The sequence below is a fragment of the Cyprinodon tularosa genome, unplaced genomic scaffold (genome assembly GCF_016077235.1).
Source record: "Cyprinodon tularosa strain WSP-4 unplaced genomic scaffold, ASM1607723v1 ctg725, whole genome shotgun sequence".
Taxonomy (NCBI): domain Eukaryota; kingdom Metazoa; phylum Chordata; class Actinopteri; order Cyprinodontiformes; family Cyprinodontidae; genus Cyprinodon; species Cyprinodon tularosa.
Window position 1 is genome coordinate 93,485 of NW_024039480.1, and position 17,128 is coordinate 110,612.

At 44.0% G+C, this 17,128-nt stretch overlaps 2 protein-coding genes across 4 annotated transcripts in view; one reads left to right on the top strand and one right to left on the bottom strand.

Moving 5' to 3' along the window:
- gabrb3 (gamma-aminobutyric acid type A receptor subunit beta3) overlaps nt 1-9,652 on the bottom strand; it is an 84,527-nt gene extending 74,875 nt beyond the window's left edge. Inside the window, exon 1 of the mRNA XM_038269230.1 lies at nt 9,558-9,652. Coding sequence (XP_038125158.1) covers nt 9,558-9,652 — 95 coding nt within the window. The remainder of the gene's footprint in view (nt 1-9,557) is intronic.
- Nucleotides 1-17,128, top strand: part of gabra5 (gamma-aminobutyric acid type A receptor subunit alpha5) — a 48,886-nt gene that overhangs the window by 26,794 nt on the left and 4,964 nt on the right. For all 3 annotated transcript variants that reach the window (XM_038269234.1, XM_038269232.1, XM_038269233.1), the window contains one exon: nt 169-312. In XM_038269234.1, coding sequence (XP_038125162.1) covers nt 169-312 — 144 coding nt within the window. The remainder of the gene's footprint in view (nt 1-168; nt 313-17,128) is intronic.

Sequence of the window (17,128 nt, forward strand, 5' to 3'; positions counted from 1 at the left end):
GAACTTTTGGGAGAGAAGCAGATTGGTTTTTTGGACCTAAGGTAAACCTAAGGTGTTTTCCAAAGTTTCTTTTAAACACTTGTTGAATGTCTCAGAGGTTGATAAACTAAGTTTTTTCTTTTGTTCTCTTTGACTCTGAACTCTCTATGCATATGGTTGGTTTCTTAGATGCCTATCCGGTCTCAGAGGTGGTCTACACCTGGACTCAGGGAGCAGCCAAGTCTGTGGTGGTGGCAGAGGAAGGCTCAAGACTCAACCAGTACCATCTGATTGGCCAGACAGCAGGAACAGAGGACATCTACACCAGTCGGGGTAAAGTTGACAGTCAACTTACTTCATCTAGTATAGGAGCCAGAGTATGTGAGCAGAACTCTGACGTGCTCACGATCAATCAATCAAAGTCAGTGGAATAGACTTTATTTCAATTCATGTTTGACTTAAATCCTAGGCCAATGCTTATTCTGCAGTCTGTGCCTATAATCTGTTATAGTCTATGTTTCAACTTTACCACAGAATCGCAGAGACGAGGATTGCATATTGTGTAATAAAAAATGGGATACAATATCATAAAAACATACACCAACTATACTTAACAATACAGAGTGGGTTTACATAAAGTGATTGTCGTGTTAAGAGCCTGTTTTTGAAAATGGGTCGCATACATGCATTATACACTATTATCTCAGTTGCAATGGGATGCGAAGTGACTTATTTTATTGTAGTTCAGTACCATAGATTAATACAGTAATTAAATAGGAAATGCGGGGCAACATGAATGGAACGAGGTGTTACGTTCACAGCTGAGAAATTTAACAGCCAGTTAAATAAGACTAGACATATGTATCGGTCACATCATTAAACACCGTGTGTCCCAGGGACCTGCCATAATTACATGTAGGAAAAATATCACAAAAATGCTTTCTACTAAAAATCTGAACGAGCATGGAGCGATTTCGCCGGAGCAGCAGGAAAATTACGGTGAGCGCAGGGCGGAGTTTGAGCGGAGTGTCCTGGTGCAACTTTGAGCGTCAGAGCGAATGAGTAAAGATCCTCCTGAGCGAAGAGGGGGAATTGTGCGGCGCTTCGTTCACATGCTCCGATAGGGGCCACAGCACATAGAAAGAAATTTGACATACATTCCTAAATTATACCAGCCAAGTAGGCTGGCAGTCTAATGTAAGAATATTTCCATGTTTTACCAGTGCCTGAAGATAAAAATACTGTTTACTTACAGTTACACCAATATTAAACTTTCAAATCCCTGATATCCTATTTATGTCAAATTGGTACCATATTTTATAAGTCAATTCCTAGATTTTGCTTATTTCAAATCAACACCTAGCAATATTTGGTAGAAGCAGTGCAATGGTGAAGGATGGCATTCTGCTCTCTGGAAAAGGCATGACAAGACTTGCCTTGATTGGATGCAAAGCCGAGAGATATCAAGGATATCAGAGACTCTCTTCAGAACTTGGGATTGGAGAAAATAAAAAGGCAAGAAATAGACATGCTTTGTTTCTTTAACGTTTAATCATTAAAATAACAATAAACATTAAATAAGTAAGAGGTTCTGAATTAGCAAAGAGAAAGTTGCAATCTATTTTATACTCATCTCTGTTGCTCAAATAAATGCATTTTACATAAAAATATGGTTTGAATGGAGCAAGAAGCATTCTTATAACAGAGAAATACTCCGCCAAAGCAAGCTTTCCTTACCCTCTAAGCTAACTTGATATTTGCAGGTGTCATTGTAAAAGGTGGGTAGTAACTACTTATATTCATGTAAGAGCATTGCTACTGGTTACTACTAAACAGTAGACATTGTTAAAGTAGTAATTAATAGATGTTGACTGAGGACCTTTATCCTTCCCTGACATACTAAATGATAGCACACAAAATTGTTGGTTCTTGATGTTTAATGAAAGAAAAAGTATCTGTTCTTTGTCTCGTCATCCATTTTTCTCATGCAGCCACATCCAAGAGGGTTTGCTACAGTCCCATGGATCTTACATTTCTGATTGATATCTGCAACTTTAGTCACAGGGACATCAAGCTGCTTGGAGATGGTCTTATAGCCTTTACCTTTGACATGTTGGTCTATAATTTTCTTTATATCTCCTGAGACAGCTCTTTCCTTTGCTTTCTCTGGTCCATGTTGAGTGTGGTACACACCATGGTACCAAATAGCACAGGGACTCCCTGTAGCCCTACATATAGGCCCATTGACTGATTGTTAGACTGTAGACACCTGTAATGCTAAATAGCAAACACCTTGTTTTAACATGTCCCTTTGGTCACATTATTGTTTGTCTTTTCTAGGGGTACCATTGTTTTTGTTAATTTTTGTTGCATAAGTAATGCCAGACTTTGAGTTGTACATTTTAATTGATTTTTTTATTACTACTTTTGTCAGATTTAAGTTATTGCTGTGACCATTGTGGGTTTTTCATCCATTAAAGAATGGGTAACAACTATTTTGTCCATCTGTGTAAGCATTACCTACTGGTAGGACTGTTTTTTTTTTATTTGGACTGCAAATCATTTGATTATCAAGTCATATTTATAAGTGTAATATACTTTATCCTATTTTTAGAGTTAATTATTTTTACTATTTTTATTTCCCCCCCTCTTTTAATAACATCTTAATTTAAGACATCATCTTATCACATGGACATAATTTCACTTGCTATTAATACTTTTCCATCAGATTTTGTGTTTTTTTTTATATTTTTACTGAACAAAAGGTTAATTTTTAAAAGTGTTTCATTTACAGAAACGTATTTCTTAAATGGTTGCAAAAGGCATGTATTTAAATACTCGGAAAATACCAGAATTTGCCCCGAACAATCTTTCTGATCACCTTGTTGTAAAGAGCATTAATCAGAAGTATTTATTACTCTTAGTTTAGTCATTTCTTAGGGAACTACCTTCAACATTTACTAAAGTAAAAAATGTTTTTTTTTTAAATGCTACCCTTACTTAAGTAATGTTATTGGCTGCTCTCCTCAACTCTGGTCACTGCATGAACAAATGTTATGTCAAAGACAATAAAAACAGGTAGCAGAAGGAAAAAAGGAAACCTGGCTTCAAAAAATAGTCAGACTTCCCTAAAACACCATCAAAGGAGACTTTTCAAACAAGAGCTAAGATATTACCCAATTTTAGCCATTACAATCCTCAAATAAAGATGCAACAGTCCTTTACACAAATGTTTTCTTTTATTTATTGATTTTGTTTGTCCAGCTCATTTCAAAAAGCTCATTTGAAATGATTCCCAGTTCACAGATAACGACATTCCAATTGGTAAATAAATGTTTTCATAACCCTTGGATCCAAAAGCAGCACTTTCTGTTTTTTCATAACCTCCAGACCAATCTACTGAGGAGATGTCAGTTTGCTGTGTGCCATATTTACGGCACCTGTGTGTTAAACTATTATTCATCAATTCAATTTAGCTAAATCTGTCATAATGTAATTTCTTTCCACTTGAATGGGTGAGCAATCAGCTGATTCATTTTCTACATAAAAAGCATTGCCTTTAATGGCAGATTTTTTAGAGAGGCACAGCAAATGTGTCTGTGACTCCTGGAGATGATTTTCAAAGGTTTTCTTCAGCAGGCGGCAGTTGGCCAGTCTTTGGGTGACAAACACTGCAAACATGTTCAGTGGAAAATAACTTTAATGTTCACTGACTCGCAAAAATACATTGCTGCAACACTTTGTTTTAAACAAAAGCTAGAGTATTTTATGTCAGGCATCCCCAACCTCGGTCCTCGAGGCCCCCTGTCCTGCAGGTTTTAGAGGTTTCTCTGCTTCAGCACAGCTGATTATAATGATTGCAGTAGACCAAAAGCCTGATAATCAGCTTTCAATTAAAATCAGCAATGCTGGAGCAAGGAAACCTCTAAAACATGCAGGACAGCGGGCCTCGAGGACCGAGGTTGGGGAGGCCATGTTTTATGTGATAGATGGACATAAAGTAGTGCATAATCATGAAGATCATCAGGTTTGATTATTCTTTTCTAGCTCATAAATATACTTTAATCAAACCAATTTCTTTGTTGCTCAGTCTGCATGTTAAAGGTGGTTCTCTCACTTTTCTTGCAGGCTCGAGCAGTGTTGACCTCCTTATATCTTCTCTATATAACTTCCTTATTCCCCCTTTAAAAAAGAAATCCACACAGCACCATGCTTGCACCACCATGTTTCCCTGTGTTTTTTTTTAGCATGATGTGTTCCACCAAAAGATTTTACAACAAGGCCAGAAAGTCTTATTTGATTTATACCTGATTAGATAATATTTAACTCTTCTTCCCCATGGCAGAGTAGAGCTCTTCTTGCCTCACTTCAATTTGATGTAGACAGCCATGTCTTAGTAGATTTTAGCTGTTCTTACTGTATCTGGTCATAGACGAAGTTGTTCAAAGTTTTCTCCCTGACCTGTCTGCTGTATTTCTACGTCTTTCTGATACTGCTTACTGACTAATGTTGTCTAACAAACCTTTAAGGTCTTCACAGAACATTAAAATAGAATCTTAAACCACATTTAATAGAATAAAATACCACAGAACTTTTTGAAATGTAAGTAGGTACATTTTTCTTTTAAATAAGTGCATTTTCTCTTGATTTATAGAGCAAAATAAGAGAATTTGCCAGTAGAATAAGATAATCAATATTTAGAATTAGGAAATATATAACTTGATAGTGTTATTTTAAGTGCATTATATATAATGTTCTTAATTTAATGGATAAAGACTCATTCCATTGGCAAATCAGCTTATTTACATTCTATAATTAAGGGCAAATACATGTATTTTAAGAATGTTTGACTTGCTTGTAGATCACTTTTTTGCAGTACAAGGGTAATTCCTGAAAGATATTGGTTACATTGGATCCGTTTATCAGACCAAAAATAGTTGAATACAGATGGACGACACCCATTTTTCTTTTTTACATTTCTGAAATATTTTTAAAACGCAACATATGTTATTACAAACTATATATTTTACTTTCAACTCATTATTATGAGCTTATTTGGTTAGTCTACTACATGAAATCCCAAATACTGTTTTAATTGGCAACGTAGGAAAATGTGAAAAACTTCAATTCTAATAAACATTTAAAAGTTTTACGGTATTACTGATTTAAAGAGTGTTTTATATCCATGCATGCAACAAACTAAAGAGGATGCGCCATGTTTGGAGAATGGAAAGCCCTATATGTCCCCAAGAGGCTACTGTACTGCTATTTCTTGGCAGGATGGCCTGATGTTATTGATGGGAATACATCTGGGTTTTTACCAGCATATTTTAAAGCGAAATGTTGAGATAAGACATTGGAATAAATCTTTTGAGAAAATAGGTCAAGCAGTAAGACAGTGAGCCTAAGCACACAATTTAATCTGCCAAAGAATGATTAAAGAATACAGTTTATATTCTTACATGGGCAAATCAAGACTTTGACCTTAATCTAATAGAAATTTCCCTTAAGGAGCTAAAGGATAGCATTTTATAGGAGAAAACCCATAAACATCACACAGTTTGGTAATAAATCACAAGCTCAAATCCTTCTAAGATGATTGTTTCTGGTAACGGATTTACTGAGGTGCTACAACTTCAATGAATTCACATCTTTTACATTTAGATACAGATTATACATACTATTAAGGTGCAGTTCAAGGTACATAGTCAAGTTTTATGCCAATATGAAAAATACCAAACCACAGTTGAAAAGAAGGCTATATACTCCAAGCTTCCATCCTTATAGTCTTTTGACTTTCAGAAAGGGTGGATCCTCCTTGATCTACCCTTTTTGAGCCTAAATAGAAAGCCAGTGCACTGACCCCAATGAGTTGACAGATCTATATGTGGCGCCATCTACCTGCAGAACTGCTGAACTACCAGAAGGCTAGATGGTGGCCATTGATGGAGTTACTAAATAACCTGAACTTGCTGACTGTCCTGTAAAACCTTGAGGAAAACAGCTCTGTGGATTGGGTTTAAAAGCATTGCTAACCCCACTAGCACTATTAGCACAGACACATGCTCAATTCAATTCAATTTCAGTTCAATTCAGTTTATTTATATACCGCCAATTCACAACAAATGTCATCTCAGAGAATTTTATTGACACAATTCAACCAGATGATACAGTCAGATTAGTTCAAAGTTTTCTATCTAAGGAAAACCAGCTGATTGCATCAAATCATTGACTCTTCGGTAATCCCTCACATAGATAATGCTTGCAGCGACAGTGGAAAGGAAAACTCCAGGAAGAAACCTCCAGAGGAAACCTAGCTAGGTGTGATCAGCCACCTGCTGATGTCAACTGGAGTTCAAAGAGATAAAAGCAGATTTCCCAGTGCAATTCCATTTTTATCTCTAATGGTGTTAAATACCAACTTGTACAACTACATTGTTAGTTCCACACTCACTTGCCTCCATTGCTTCGGCTTGTAATCCCAATCTCATGATGTTGTTATGATAAATATACACAGAAACATTCTAATTACCTATTAATTGAGCAAAAGCAAAGTTCAAAAGACATAAATAACAAGTACACCGTAAATTGTAAGAAAAATGCTGTATGCAAACAGAGTGAGCTAATGTACTATAAGTTAAACAATGTCAAATAATGTGACTATGTACCTTTAAGTTCCTGGCATCATTCTGGCAGGTTATTCAAGCAGTCTTCTTGGCAGAGAGGCAGAGTGAATTTAAACTGGTTTATTTCCTGGTCCTGTCTCCTTTTCAGCATAGACCAGTAAGGATGAGGTCAATAGAAAAGTTTCTGTTGAATGTGTCTAGGTTCGTGACACCTAGTAGCTGATTTGGGGGAAACTGAAGGGTTTTTTGGTAGTCCATCAGCAGCCCCACAATATAATACTTGCACTATGCTCTCAATCAGGCCTAAACTGCGAGATACTGGAAAACCAATTCCTGTCTACAGTAAAACCAGTTTTAAATCAATCTGAGAGGGTGTAGATTAAGGAAGACAAACCTGGTCAAACATGCCTGAGATTTACTGCTACTTTAAAGCGTTATGGTCAGACGATGAAACAGTTCAGCTTTTTGGCTATTATAACACTGAGAATGCTTGAAGAAGTCTAGATAGACTTTTGAACCTCACGCTAGGATTGTTTTACTGCCAGTGATTCTTGTCCATTGAATAAAGTGAATGATATTAAGAGGAAGGGCCATCCCCACCTTCCGAAATTTAGCTTAGAATTAATCACTGGGTGGTGGAAACCTGGAGACTGGAGAACTTTGATTCAAATAAAGTCTACAATTTCTGTCAGGAAGAGTGATCATTGTCAATGCAAGGCAAGTTAATTCATAAAGAATTTCAATGGCAAGACAATTCAAAGTAATCTGACTCCGCCAGATGGGTTTGCTCCGCATATCCATCTGGAAACCTTCCGTCGAAGTAATTTTGGGAAGGGGCGAAAATACTGGTTAGCTGATTGGCCTATGTTGGTGATAGACGGGCCGAATAAACCAATCAGATCAACGAAGCATATGACGTAACAGAGCGACGACGAAGAGGAGCCAATTGATAGATCAAACTCTTGCCGAAACCAGTCAGTAGAAGAGCAAAAACATCTTTTCCTCTGAGGAAAGCCTCCAGAGCAGTGTTTTGCTCTTCTTTCAGTGAAGAAATACTCTGTAATTCCGATAAAACTTGCTCAATAGCTACGCTAACACTAGTTTCATCGGCTGAAGCCGCCATGTTCCTTAGACTAAACTGTCGAGCTTCTCGTTGCTTCACACCTCAAACCACCTCAAAGCCAACGCTGATTGGACGTTCGTTTGGTGAACGGCTCCAAATTTTCTTTAACGGAAAGTAGCCAGACTGATCTGCGAGTGAAACTTTGAAAGCTCGCGAGATCAGGATCACCAGGCTAAATTCAAAGTGCTTTACAAGAGAAATATAAAGACAAAAGCTGCATTGCAGTAGCATAGAGGCGATTAAAAAAATAAGAGAATAAAAGCGAAATAATTACAACAGGATAATTATTTTAAGAATATAAGAAATAATTTATTTTAAAAAAGGCTTTGAAAAATACAACAATAGTTCAGTTATAGACATACTGTATCCCAGAAGCTTGTTGATGGTTGGAAAATGCATGTATTTAAAAAGATGAAAACTCAAATGTAAGTAGAGGATGTATTGATATATTTGAGGTCGAGGAGATGGGAGATAATCTTTTATGCATTTCAGATTTTGCCAACCTTTAGTTTTTTTTTTTATTGCTACAGTTGTTTTTTTATCATAAAAAAACAAAAAAGCTGCTCCTGTAAAATAATATTGAATAGCCCCCGATTAATAGTACTGGGGGGGAAAAAACGTTGAATTAAAAACAAGTTGATATCTTTTAAAACATTTTTGTATTTTATGTATTATTATTATTATTGCTATTATTTTAAGGATTTAGTTCCTGTAGTTGTTGGACATGCTCCTGTCTAACAGTGTTTTCAGTCCCTTTGAGGAAAAGATTTCGAGGACCTTCGGTCTGCTCTGTCCTGTGTTGCATCAGCAGCCATACAGCAGTTTAAGGTCATTATTTAGCTCTTTGTTATTATGTCCTACTCCATTAAAAATTTTGAGTTTCTGGTTTGGAAAAATATTAAGGAAAAACAAATCATGTTGGATATGGACAATAAATGATTGTCCAGGATTTGAGAGCGCCTCCCACTCACAGCCAGCTGTCTCTGGATTTGTCGGAAAGAGAGGTGGCAGACGCAGAGGGGGCTGAGGGGAGGGGATGGGTGGGGGGGGCAGAAATCACTTATCTGTGGTCTTAGCCATTGGGTATGTAGGGTTAATCCGTATGCAGGCCCATCAGTTGTGCTTTTACCAAGTGACGTCACAGCGCAGGGATTGGCTGCTGAGGAAGCAACAAGTCAGGCAGGGAAGGGGACGGCGGGGGGAGTTTGGATGGGACAGGGGGGTTAGACTGTATGGGGCAGCATCTGCTTAATTCTCTTACGTAAAGAATAATACTTTTCAGTTTTTGGTTGTAATAAAGGCGGGGGACTTCCTGTAGATGTAAACAGATATAGTTAGAAAGCTATATTCGGAATCCTGTAGAGGGGGGGGATGTTTACACCAAAGGATGTATAAAAAAAAAAAAAAAAGGATTTGTTTATGACCACACACAGCAAATCCGACACAAATCTGAGCATGCTCAGTTGAGAGGGAGACCCAGAAACAGAGGAAGTTCTGATGAGTGAGCGCTTGGCTCGCAGTTCTGCGTGTGAACATTTGCACAGACAGCAAAGGCCATCTAAAAATGGAAGGTAAGTCAGCCAGAGCCAGCATGATCTTAATTAGTGGAGCTAATCTGAGGTTCAAAACCGCTTTAAGGGGCCAAGAATAGCTTAGCAATGTGCTCAGTGGAAGTGACCCCTGATCTCACAGCTTTAGCCACACAGTAAATATGGATCCATGAACAGAGGTTGTTATAGGAGCACTTTGCATTTTCAATTGTTAATGCATTATAGTGATTCCAGATTTTTTTTTACACAGCTCAGCAGATGGTGTGGATATTCACTCACCAGTTGACCAGCATGGCTGCGTTGTTCTCCGCTATAAAGGGTAGTTCCCCACTGACGCTCCAAAAGCCAAACAGTAAAATCCACCAAAACCGCATTTTTGTTTTTAAACCTGGGAGATTTCATCCACTGTCAGTCCCAGAAGGTGGTCAGATCAGAGGAGAGACTCCCCCGCTGTGCCCCCACAGAGCAGGGCTGTAGGCCAACTGTCCACAGAGCAAAGGCAACACAGGTTCGCCTTTCACTGAAGACATGATGCCGCTTGTTGCATCGCCGGCACAATCCAAACTTTGCTCCTGCCCACTTCTTTCAGATCCCCTCTGCTTCAGGCATTTGTGCACCTGCTTGCAATCAGTGCCGAAGCCAGGTCCAATTCAGCATTCTCACTCAGGCGAGGCAAGGATAAACGTCCCCAATCAAGAGTGGCCTGGCCTGACAGAATGGGATGGACTGTTACACACACACACCCCTCCCCACACGCACACACTGTTTGCACATAGAAAGAGAGACAGAGAGGCAGTGAGCGAGATATACAGGATGCAGATTGTGACAAGGGATTAGTCAGACAGAAAAATCCGATTTTGACAGGAGAAAGCAGCAGTCATCTGTGGATTTTCTATAGTTTATCAGACTTCGCAGCCCAAAAGGATTTTAAAAACTAGAAAATCTTTCAAATGCAATCTTCGGTTGATTAACAGGATACAAAGATTTTCCCAACAACCTGCTTGATTTTTTCTCAAAGTTAATACCGGTTATTCAGTGGGGAACTCCGGTCGGTGTCAGAAAAAAAAAAAACCCATGCAGCAGGGTTGTCAAGATACAAATATTTCAAACTCAATATCGATCATAAATATTCAATACTTGATACAGTAGCATGGGAATAAAAATGCAAAATAATTACAGTTATAGAAATATATTTATTAACATGAAAAACTCACGTTTTTAGTTTCAACATGGAAAATGCTTTCTCAAGAGAATCAAAGATTATTTTAATTAAATAAGTTTACAAATACATGCAAAATCAATAACCCACATAAATCAAAGTTTCAAACTGTATTTTTAGGTTGTTTGAGGCATTATTGTTTTAGTATGAAAATAATCTATAAATCTAAAATTAACAATGATAAAGAAAGGAAACAACATAATACTTTTCCGACTATCAATTTGTTTGATAACCTATCAGTGCAATGCACATTTTACATTAAACTTCTCACGTCTTCACAACACTAAGGTGAAGTTAGAAATATGTTTTAAAAAACATGAAGAGACTTATAAACGTGTATTTAATAATTATGTGTTTATCAATTCAATTCAGTTTATTTATATAGCGCCATGTCATCTCAAGGTACTTTACAATTCACCAGATCGACTCATTGACTGGAAGGCAATCCCTCACACCAAGCATGCTTGTAGTGACAGTGGAGAGGAAAAATTCCCTTTTAACAGGAAGAAACCTCCAGCAGAACCAGGCTCAGTGTGAGCGGCCATCTGCCGAGGCCGACTGGGGTTCAAGGAGACAGAAGTAGAGATACAGAAGAAGCAGAGATGCAAAAGGTAAATGTCAACTTGCTCCACAGGCGGCCCCGTCCAGGAAACACACAGCCAGGCAGACTAGCTCCAGGCCAGATCTCTTGCCAGAGGATAAAAAGAGCACATCCAGCCAGTCACAGTCAGAGAAACAGGACTACACTGAAAAACAGGCAGATCTCGACCATCTATAAACAATGTTGTTGATGGCAGCAGCACAGATGATATTTCTCTCCAGGATCGAGTCACAGCCAAACAGGAACAAACCAGATTAAGCTACTATGAGCAAAAGCAGAGAGTGCTTAGCTTCTATTCTCTGGAAGGCAAAGCACAGTGCCTGGAGGACGGCTGGGAGGCCAGCGACAAAGAAGAGTCTGTGGAGGATGGTGTCTCAGCAGCAGGGATCCTCAGAGGAGGCAGTGCAGCTTCAGATCAACGAAAATGAGCTGTTGTAGACTCACCAAGAGGCACAACAGATGGTAAAAGAAGCTCATGGAGCAGCCTTGAAGGTTAGGAGTAACATTGAGGGTCCTTGAAGACGTGGAACGACCACGGAGGGGCTCAAAGAGCTTTATTTCAAGGAATAGTTCATCAGCTGGCTTAGGATTCCCTGGATGACACAGAGTGGGCTCAGGGGTCCCTGGAGGAAACACCCAGGGGATCTAACTCGGGAGAGGGATCTGACCCTGGAGAGGGATCTGACCCAGGAGAGGGATCTGACTCTGGAGAGGGATCTGACCCTGGAGAGGGATCTGACTCTGGAGAGGGATCTGACCCAGGAGAGGGATCTGACCCAGGAGAGGGATCTGACCCAGGAGAGGGATCTGACTCTGGAGAGGGATCTGACCCTGGAGAGGGATCTGACTCTGGAGAGGGATCTGACTCTGGAGAGGGATCTGATCCCAGGAGAGGGAACACTCTGGCGATCTGACATTGGAGAGGGATCTGACCCTGGAGAGGGATCTGACCCTGGAGAGGGATCTGACTCTGGAGAGGGATCTGACCCTGGAAAGGGATCTGACTCTGGAGAGGGATCTGACTCTGGAGAGGGATCTGACCCCAGGAGAGGGATCTGACTCTGGAGAGGGGTCTGATCCCAGGAGAGGGAACACTCTGGCGATCTGACTCTGGAGAGGGATCTGACCCTGGAGAGGGATCTGACTCTGGAGAGGGGTCTGATCCCAGGAGAGGGAACACTCTGGCGATCTGACTCTGGAGAGGGATCTGACCCTGGAGAGGGATCTGACTCTGGAGAGAGGGGTCTGATCCCAGGAGAGGGAACACTCTGGCGATCTGACTCTGGAGAGGGATCTGACCCTGGAGAGGGATGTGACTATGGAGAGGGATCTGACTCTGGAAAGGGATCTGACCCTGGAGAGGGATCTGACTCTGGAGAGGGATCTGACCCAGGAGAGGGATCTGACCCAGGATAGGGTTCTGACTCTGGAGAGGGATCTGACTCTGGAGAGGGATCTGACCCAGGAGAGGGATCCGACCCAGGAGAGGGATCTGACTCTGGAGAGGGATCTGACCCAGGAGAGGTATCTGACTCTGGAGAGGGGTCTGATCCCAGGAGAGGGAACACTCTGGCGATCTGACATTAAAGAGGGATCTGACCCAGGAGAGGGATCTGACTCTGGAGAGGGATCTGACCCTGGAGAGGGATCTGACTCTGGAGAGGGATCTGACCCAGGAGAGGGATCTGACCCAGGAGAGGGATCTGACCCAGGAGAGGGATCTGACTCTGGAGAGGGATCTGACCCTGGAGAGGGATCTGACTCTGGAGAGGGATCTGACTCTGGAGAGGGATCTGACTCTGGAGAGGGGTCTGATCCCAGGAGAGGGAACACTCTGGCGATCTGACATTGGAGAGGGATCTGACCCTGGAGAGGGATCTGACCCTGGCCTGGAGAGGGATCTGACTCTGGAGAGGGATCTGACCCTGGAAAGGGATCTGACTCTGGAGAGGGATCTGACCCCAGGAGAGGGAACACTCTGGCGATCTGACTCTGGAGAGGGATCCGACCCTGGAGAGGGATCTGACTCTGGAGAGGGATCTGACTCTGGAGAGGGATCTGACCCCAGGAGAGGGATCTGACTCTGGAGAGGGGTCTGATCCCAGGAGAGGGAACACTCTGGCGATCTGACTCTGGAGAGGGATCTGACCCTGGAGAGGGATCTGACTCTGGAGAGGGGTCTGATCCCAGGAGAGGGAACACTCTGGCGATCTGAATCTGGAGAGGGATCTGACCCTGGAGAGGGATCTGACTCTGGAGAGGGGTCTGATCCCAGGAGAGGGAACACTCTGGCGATCTGACTCTGGAGAGGGATCTGACCCTGGAGAGGGATGTGACTATGGAGAGGGATCTGACTCTGGAAAGGGATCTGGCCCTGGAGAGGGATCTGACTCTGGAGAGGGATCTGACCCAGGAGAGGGATCTGACCCAGGATAGGGTTCTGACTCTGGAGAGGGATCTGACTCTGGAGAGGGATCTGACCCCGGAGAGGGATCCGACCCAGGAGAGGGATCTGACTCTGGAGAGGGATCTGACCCAGGAGAGGGATCTGACTCTGGAGAGGGGTCTGATCCCAGGAGAGGGAACACTCTGGCGATCTGACATTAAAGAGGGATCTGACCCTGGAGAGGGATCTGACTCTGGAGAGGGATCTGACTCTGGAGAGGGATCTGACCCTGGAGAGGGATCTGACTCTGGAGAGGGATCTGACCCAGGAGAGGGATCTGACCCAGGAGAGGGTTCTGACTCTGGAGAGGGATCTGACTCTGGAGAGGGATCTGACCCAGGAGAGGGATCCGACCCAGGAGAGGGATCTGACTCTGGAGAGGGGTCTGATCCCAGGAGAGGGAACACTCTGGCGATCTGACTCTGGAGAGGGATCTGACTCTGGAGAGGGATCTGACCCTGGAGAGGGATGTGACTCTGGAGAGGGATCTGACTCTGGAGAGGGATCTGACCCTGGAGAGGGATCTGACTCTGGAGAGGGATCTGACCCAGGAGAGGGATCTGACCCAGGAGAGGGTTCTGACTCTGGAGAGGGATCTGACTCTGGAGAGGGATCTGACCCAGGAGAGGGATCCGACCCAGGAGAGGGATCTGACTCTGGAGAGGGATCTGACCCAGGAGAGGGATCTGACTCTGGAGAGGGGTCTGATCCCAGGAGAGGGAACACTCTGGCGATCTGACATTAAAGAGGGATCTGACCCTGGAGAGGTATCTGACTCTGGAGAGGGATCTGACTCTGGAGAGGGATCTGACCCTGGAGAGGGATCTGACTCTGGAGAGGGATCTGACTCTGGAGAGGGATCTGACCCAGGAGAGGGATCTGACCCAGGAGAGGGATCTGACTCTGGAGAGGGGTCTGATCCCAGAAGAGGGAACACTCTGGCGATCTGACATTAAAGAGGGATCTGACCCTGGAGAGGGATCTGACTCTGGAGAGGGGTCTGATCCCAGGAGAGGGAACACTCTGGCGATCTGACTCTGGAGAGGGATCTGACCCTGGAGAGGGATCTGACTCTGGAGAGGGGTCTGATCCCAGGAGAGGGAACACTCTGGCGATCTGACTCTGGAGAGGGATCTGACCCTGGAGAGGGATGTGACTCTGGAGAGGGATCTGACTCTGGAGAGGGATCTGACCCTGGAGAGGGATCTGACTCTGGAGAGGGATCTGACCCAGGAGAGGGATCTGACCCAGGAGAGGGTTCTGACTCTGGAGAGGGATCTGACTCTGGAGAGGGATCTGACCCAGGAGAGGGATCCGACCCAGGAGAGGGATCTGACTCTGGAGAGGGATCTGACCCAGGAGAGGGATCTGACCCAGGAGAGGGATCTGACTCTGGAGAGGGGTCTGATCCCAGGAGAGGGAACACTCTGGCGATCTGACATTAAAGAGGGATCTGACTCTGGAGAGGGATCTGACTCTGGAGAGGGATCTGACTCTGGAGAGGGATCTGACCCAGGAGAGGGATCTGACCCAGGAGAGGGATCTGACTCTGGAGAGGGGTCTGATCCCAGGAGAGGGAACACTCTGGCGATCTGACATTAAAGAGGGATCTGACCCTGGAGAGGGATCTGACTCTGGAGAGGGATCTGACTCTGGAGAGGGATCTGACCCTGGAGAGGGATCTGACTCTGGAGAGGGATCTGACTCTGGAGAGGGATCTGACCCAGGAGAGGGATCTGACCCAGGAGAGGGATCTGACTCTGGAGAGGGGTCTGATCCCAGGAGAGGGAACACTCTGACGATCTGACATTAAAGAGGGATCTGACCCTGGAGAGGGATCTGACTCTGGATAGGGGTCTGATCCCAGGAGAGGGTAGACTCTGGCGATCTGACTCTGGAGAGGGATCTGACCCTGGAGAGGGATCTGACTCTGGAGAGGGGTCTGATCCCAGGAGAGGGAACACTCTGGCGATCTGACTCTGGAGAGGGATCTGACCCTGGAGAGGGATGTGACTCTGGAGAGGGATCTGACTCTGGAGAGGGATCTGACCCTGGAGAGGGATATGACTCTGGAGAGGGATCTGACCCTGGAGAGGGATCTGACTCTGGAGAGGGATCTGACCCAGGAGAGGGATCCGACCCAGGAGAGGGATCTGACTCTGGAGAGGGATCTGACCCAGGAGAGGGATCTGACCCAGGAGAGGGATCTGACTCTGGAGAGGGGTCTGATCCCAGGAGAGGGAACACTCTGGCGATCTGACATTAAAGAGGGATCTGACCCTGGAGAGGGATCTGACTCTGGAGAGGGATCTGACTCTGGAGAGGGATCTGACCCTGGAGAGGGATCTTACCCTGGAGAGGGATCTGACTCTGGAGAGGGATCTGACTCTGGAGAGGGATCTGACCCAGGAGAGGGATCTGACTCTGGAGAGGGGTCTGATCCCAGGAGAGGCAACACTCTGGCGATCTGACATTGGAGAGGGATCTGACCCTGGAGAGGAAAAACTATGGGGATCTGACCCTGGAGAGGGGTCTGACTCTGGAGAGGGATCTGACCCAGGAGAGGGATCTGACTCTGGAGAGGGATCTGACCCAGGAGAGGGATCTGACTCTGGAGAGGGATCTGACCCAGGAGAGGGGTCTGACCCAGGAGAGGGATCTGACCCTGGAGAGGGATCTGACTCTGGAGAGGGAACACCCTGGAGAGGGATCTTACTCTGGAGAGGGTCTGACTCTGGAGAGGGAACACCCTGGAGAGGGATCTGACCCAGGAGAGGGATCTGACCCTGGAGAGGGATCTGACTCTGGAGAGGGATCTGACTCTGGAGAGGGAACACCCTGGAGAGGGATCTTACTCTGGAGAGGGAACACCCTGGAGAGGGAACACCCAGGAGAGGGGTCTGACCCAGGAGAGGGATCTGACCCTGGAGAGGGATCTGACTCTGGAGAGGGAACACCCTGGAGAGGGATCTGACTCTGGAGAGGGTCTGACTCTGGAGAGGGAACACCCTGGAGAGGGATCTGACCCAGGAGAGGGATCTGACCCAGGAGAGGGGTCTGACCCAGGAGAGGGATCTGACTCTGGAGAGGGATCTGACCCAGGAGAGGGATCTGACCCTGGAGAGGGATCTGACTGTGGAGAGGGATCTGACCCTGGAGAGGTATCTGACCCTGGTGAGGGAACACTCAGGAAATCTGACCCTAGTGAGAGGGAACACATATTTTAGTTTTCTTGTGCTTGGGGCAAGCTGTTGGTCCTGAAGATAATGACTGCCACCAAAGGGAAAACTAAATATATAAGAATTCAAATAAAACCAGAAAACAACACAACCTGGAAATGAAACCATGAAAACTCAAAAAGAAAGGTTTAACAGAACCAAAAATTAAGATACCATGACAACAGCTAAATTTATAAAATTTTACTGAGACTAAAATTCTGAGTTGCTCTTTCAGTGGCTTCATCTGGTCGAGAAACATGGTAAAACAGAAAAGGCTTGTTTTAAAGTTGTTGCTTATCATTTCATTGTTAGCTTTGCATTTCTAATTACAGGATGTTTTTTGATTTACTTAGCCGAGAATAGATT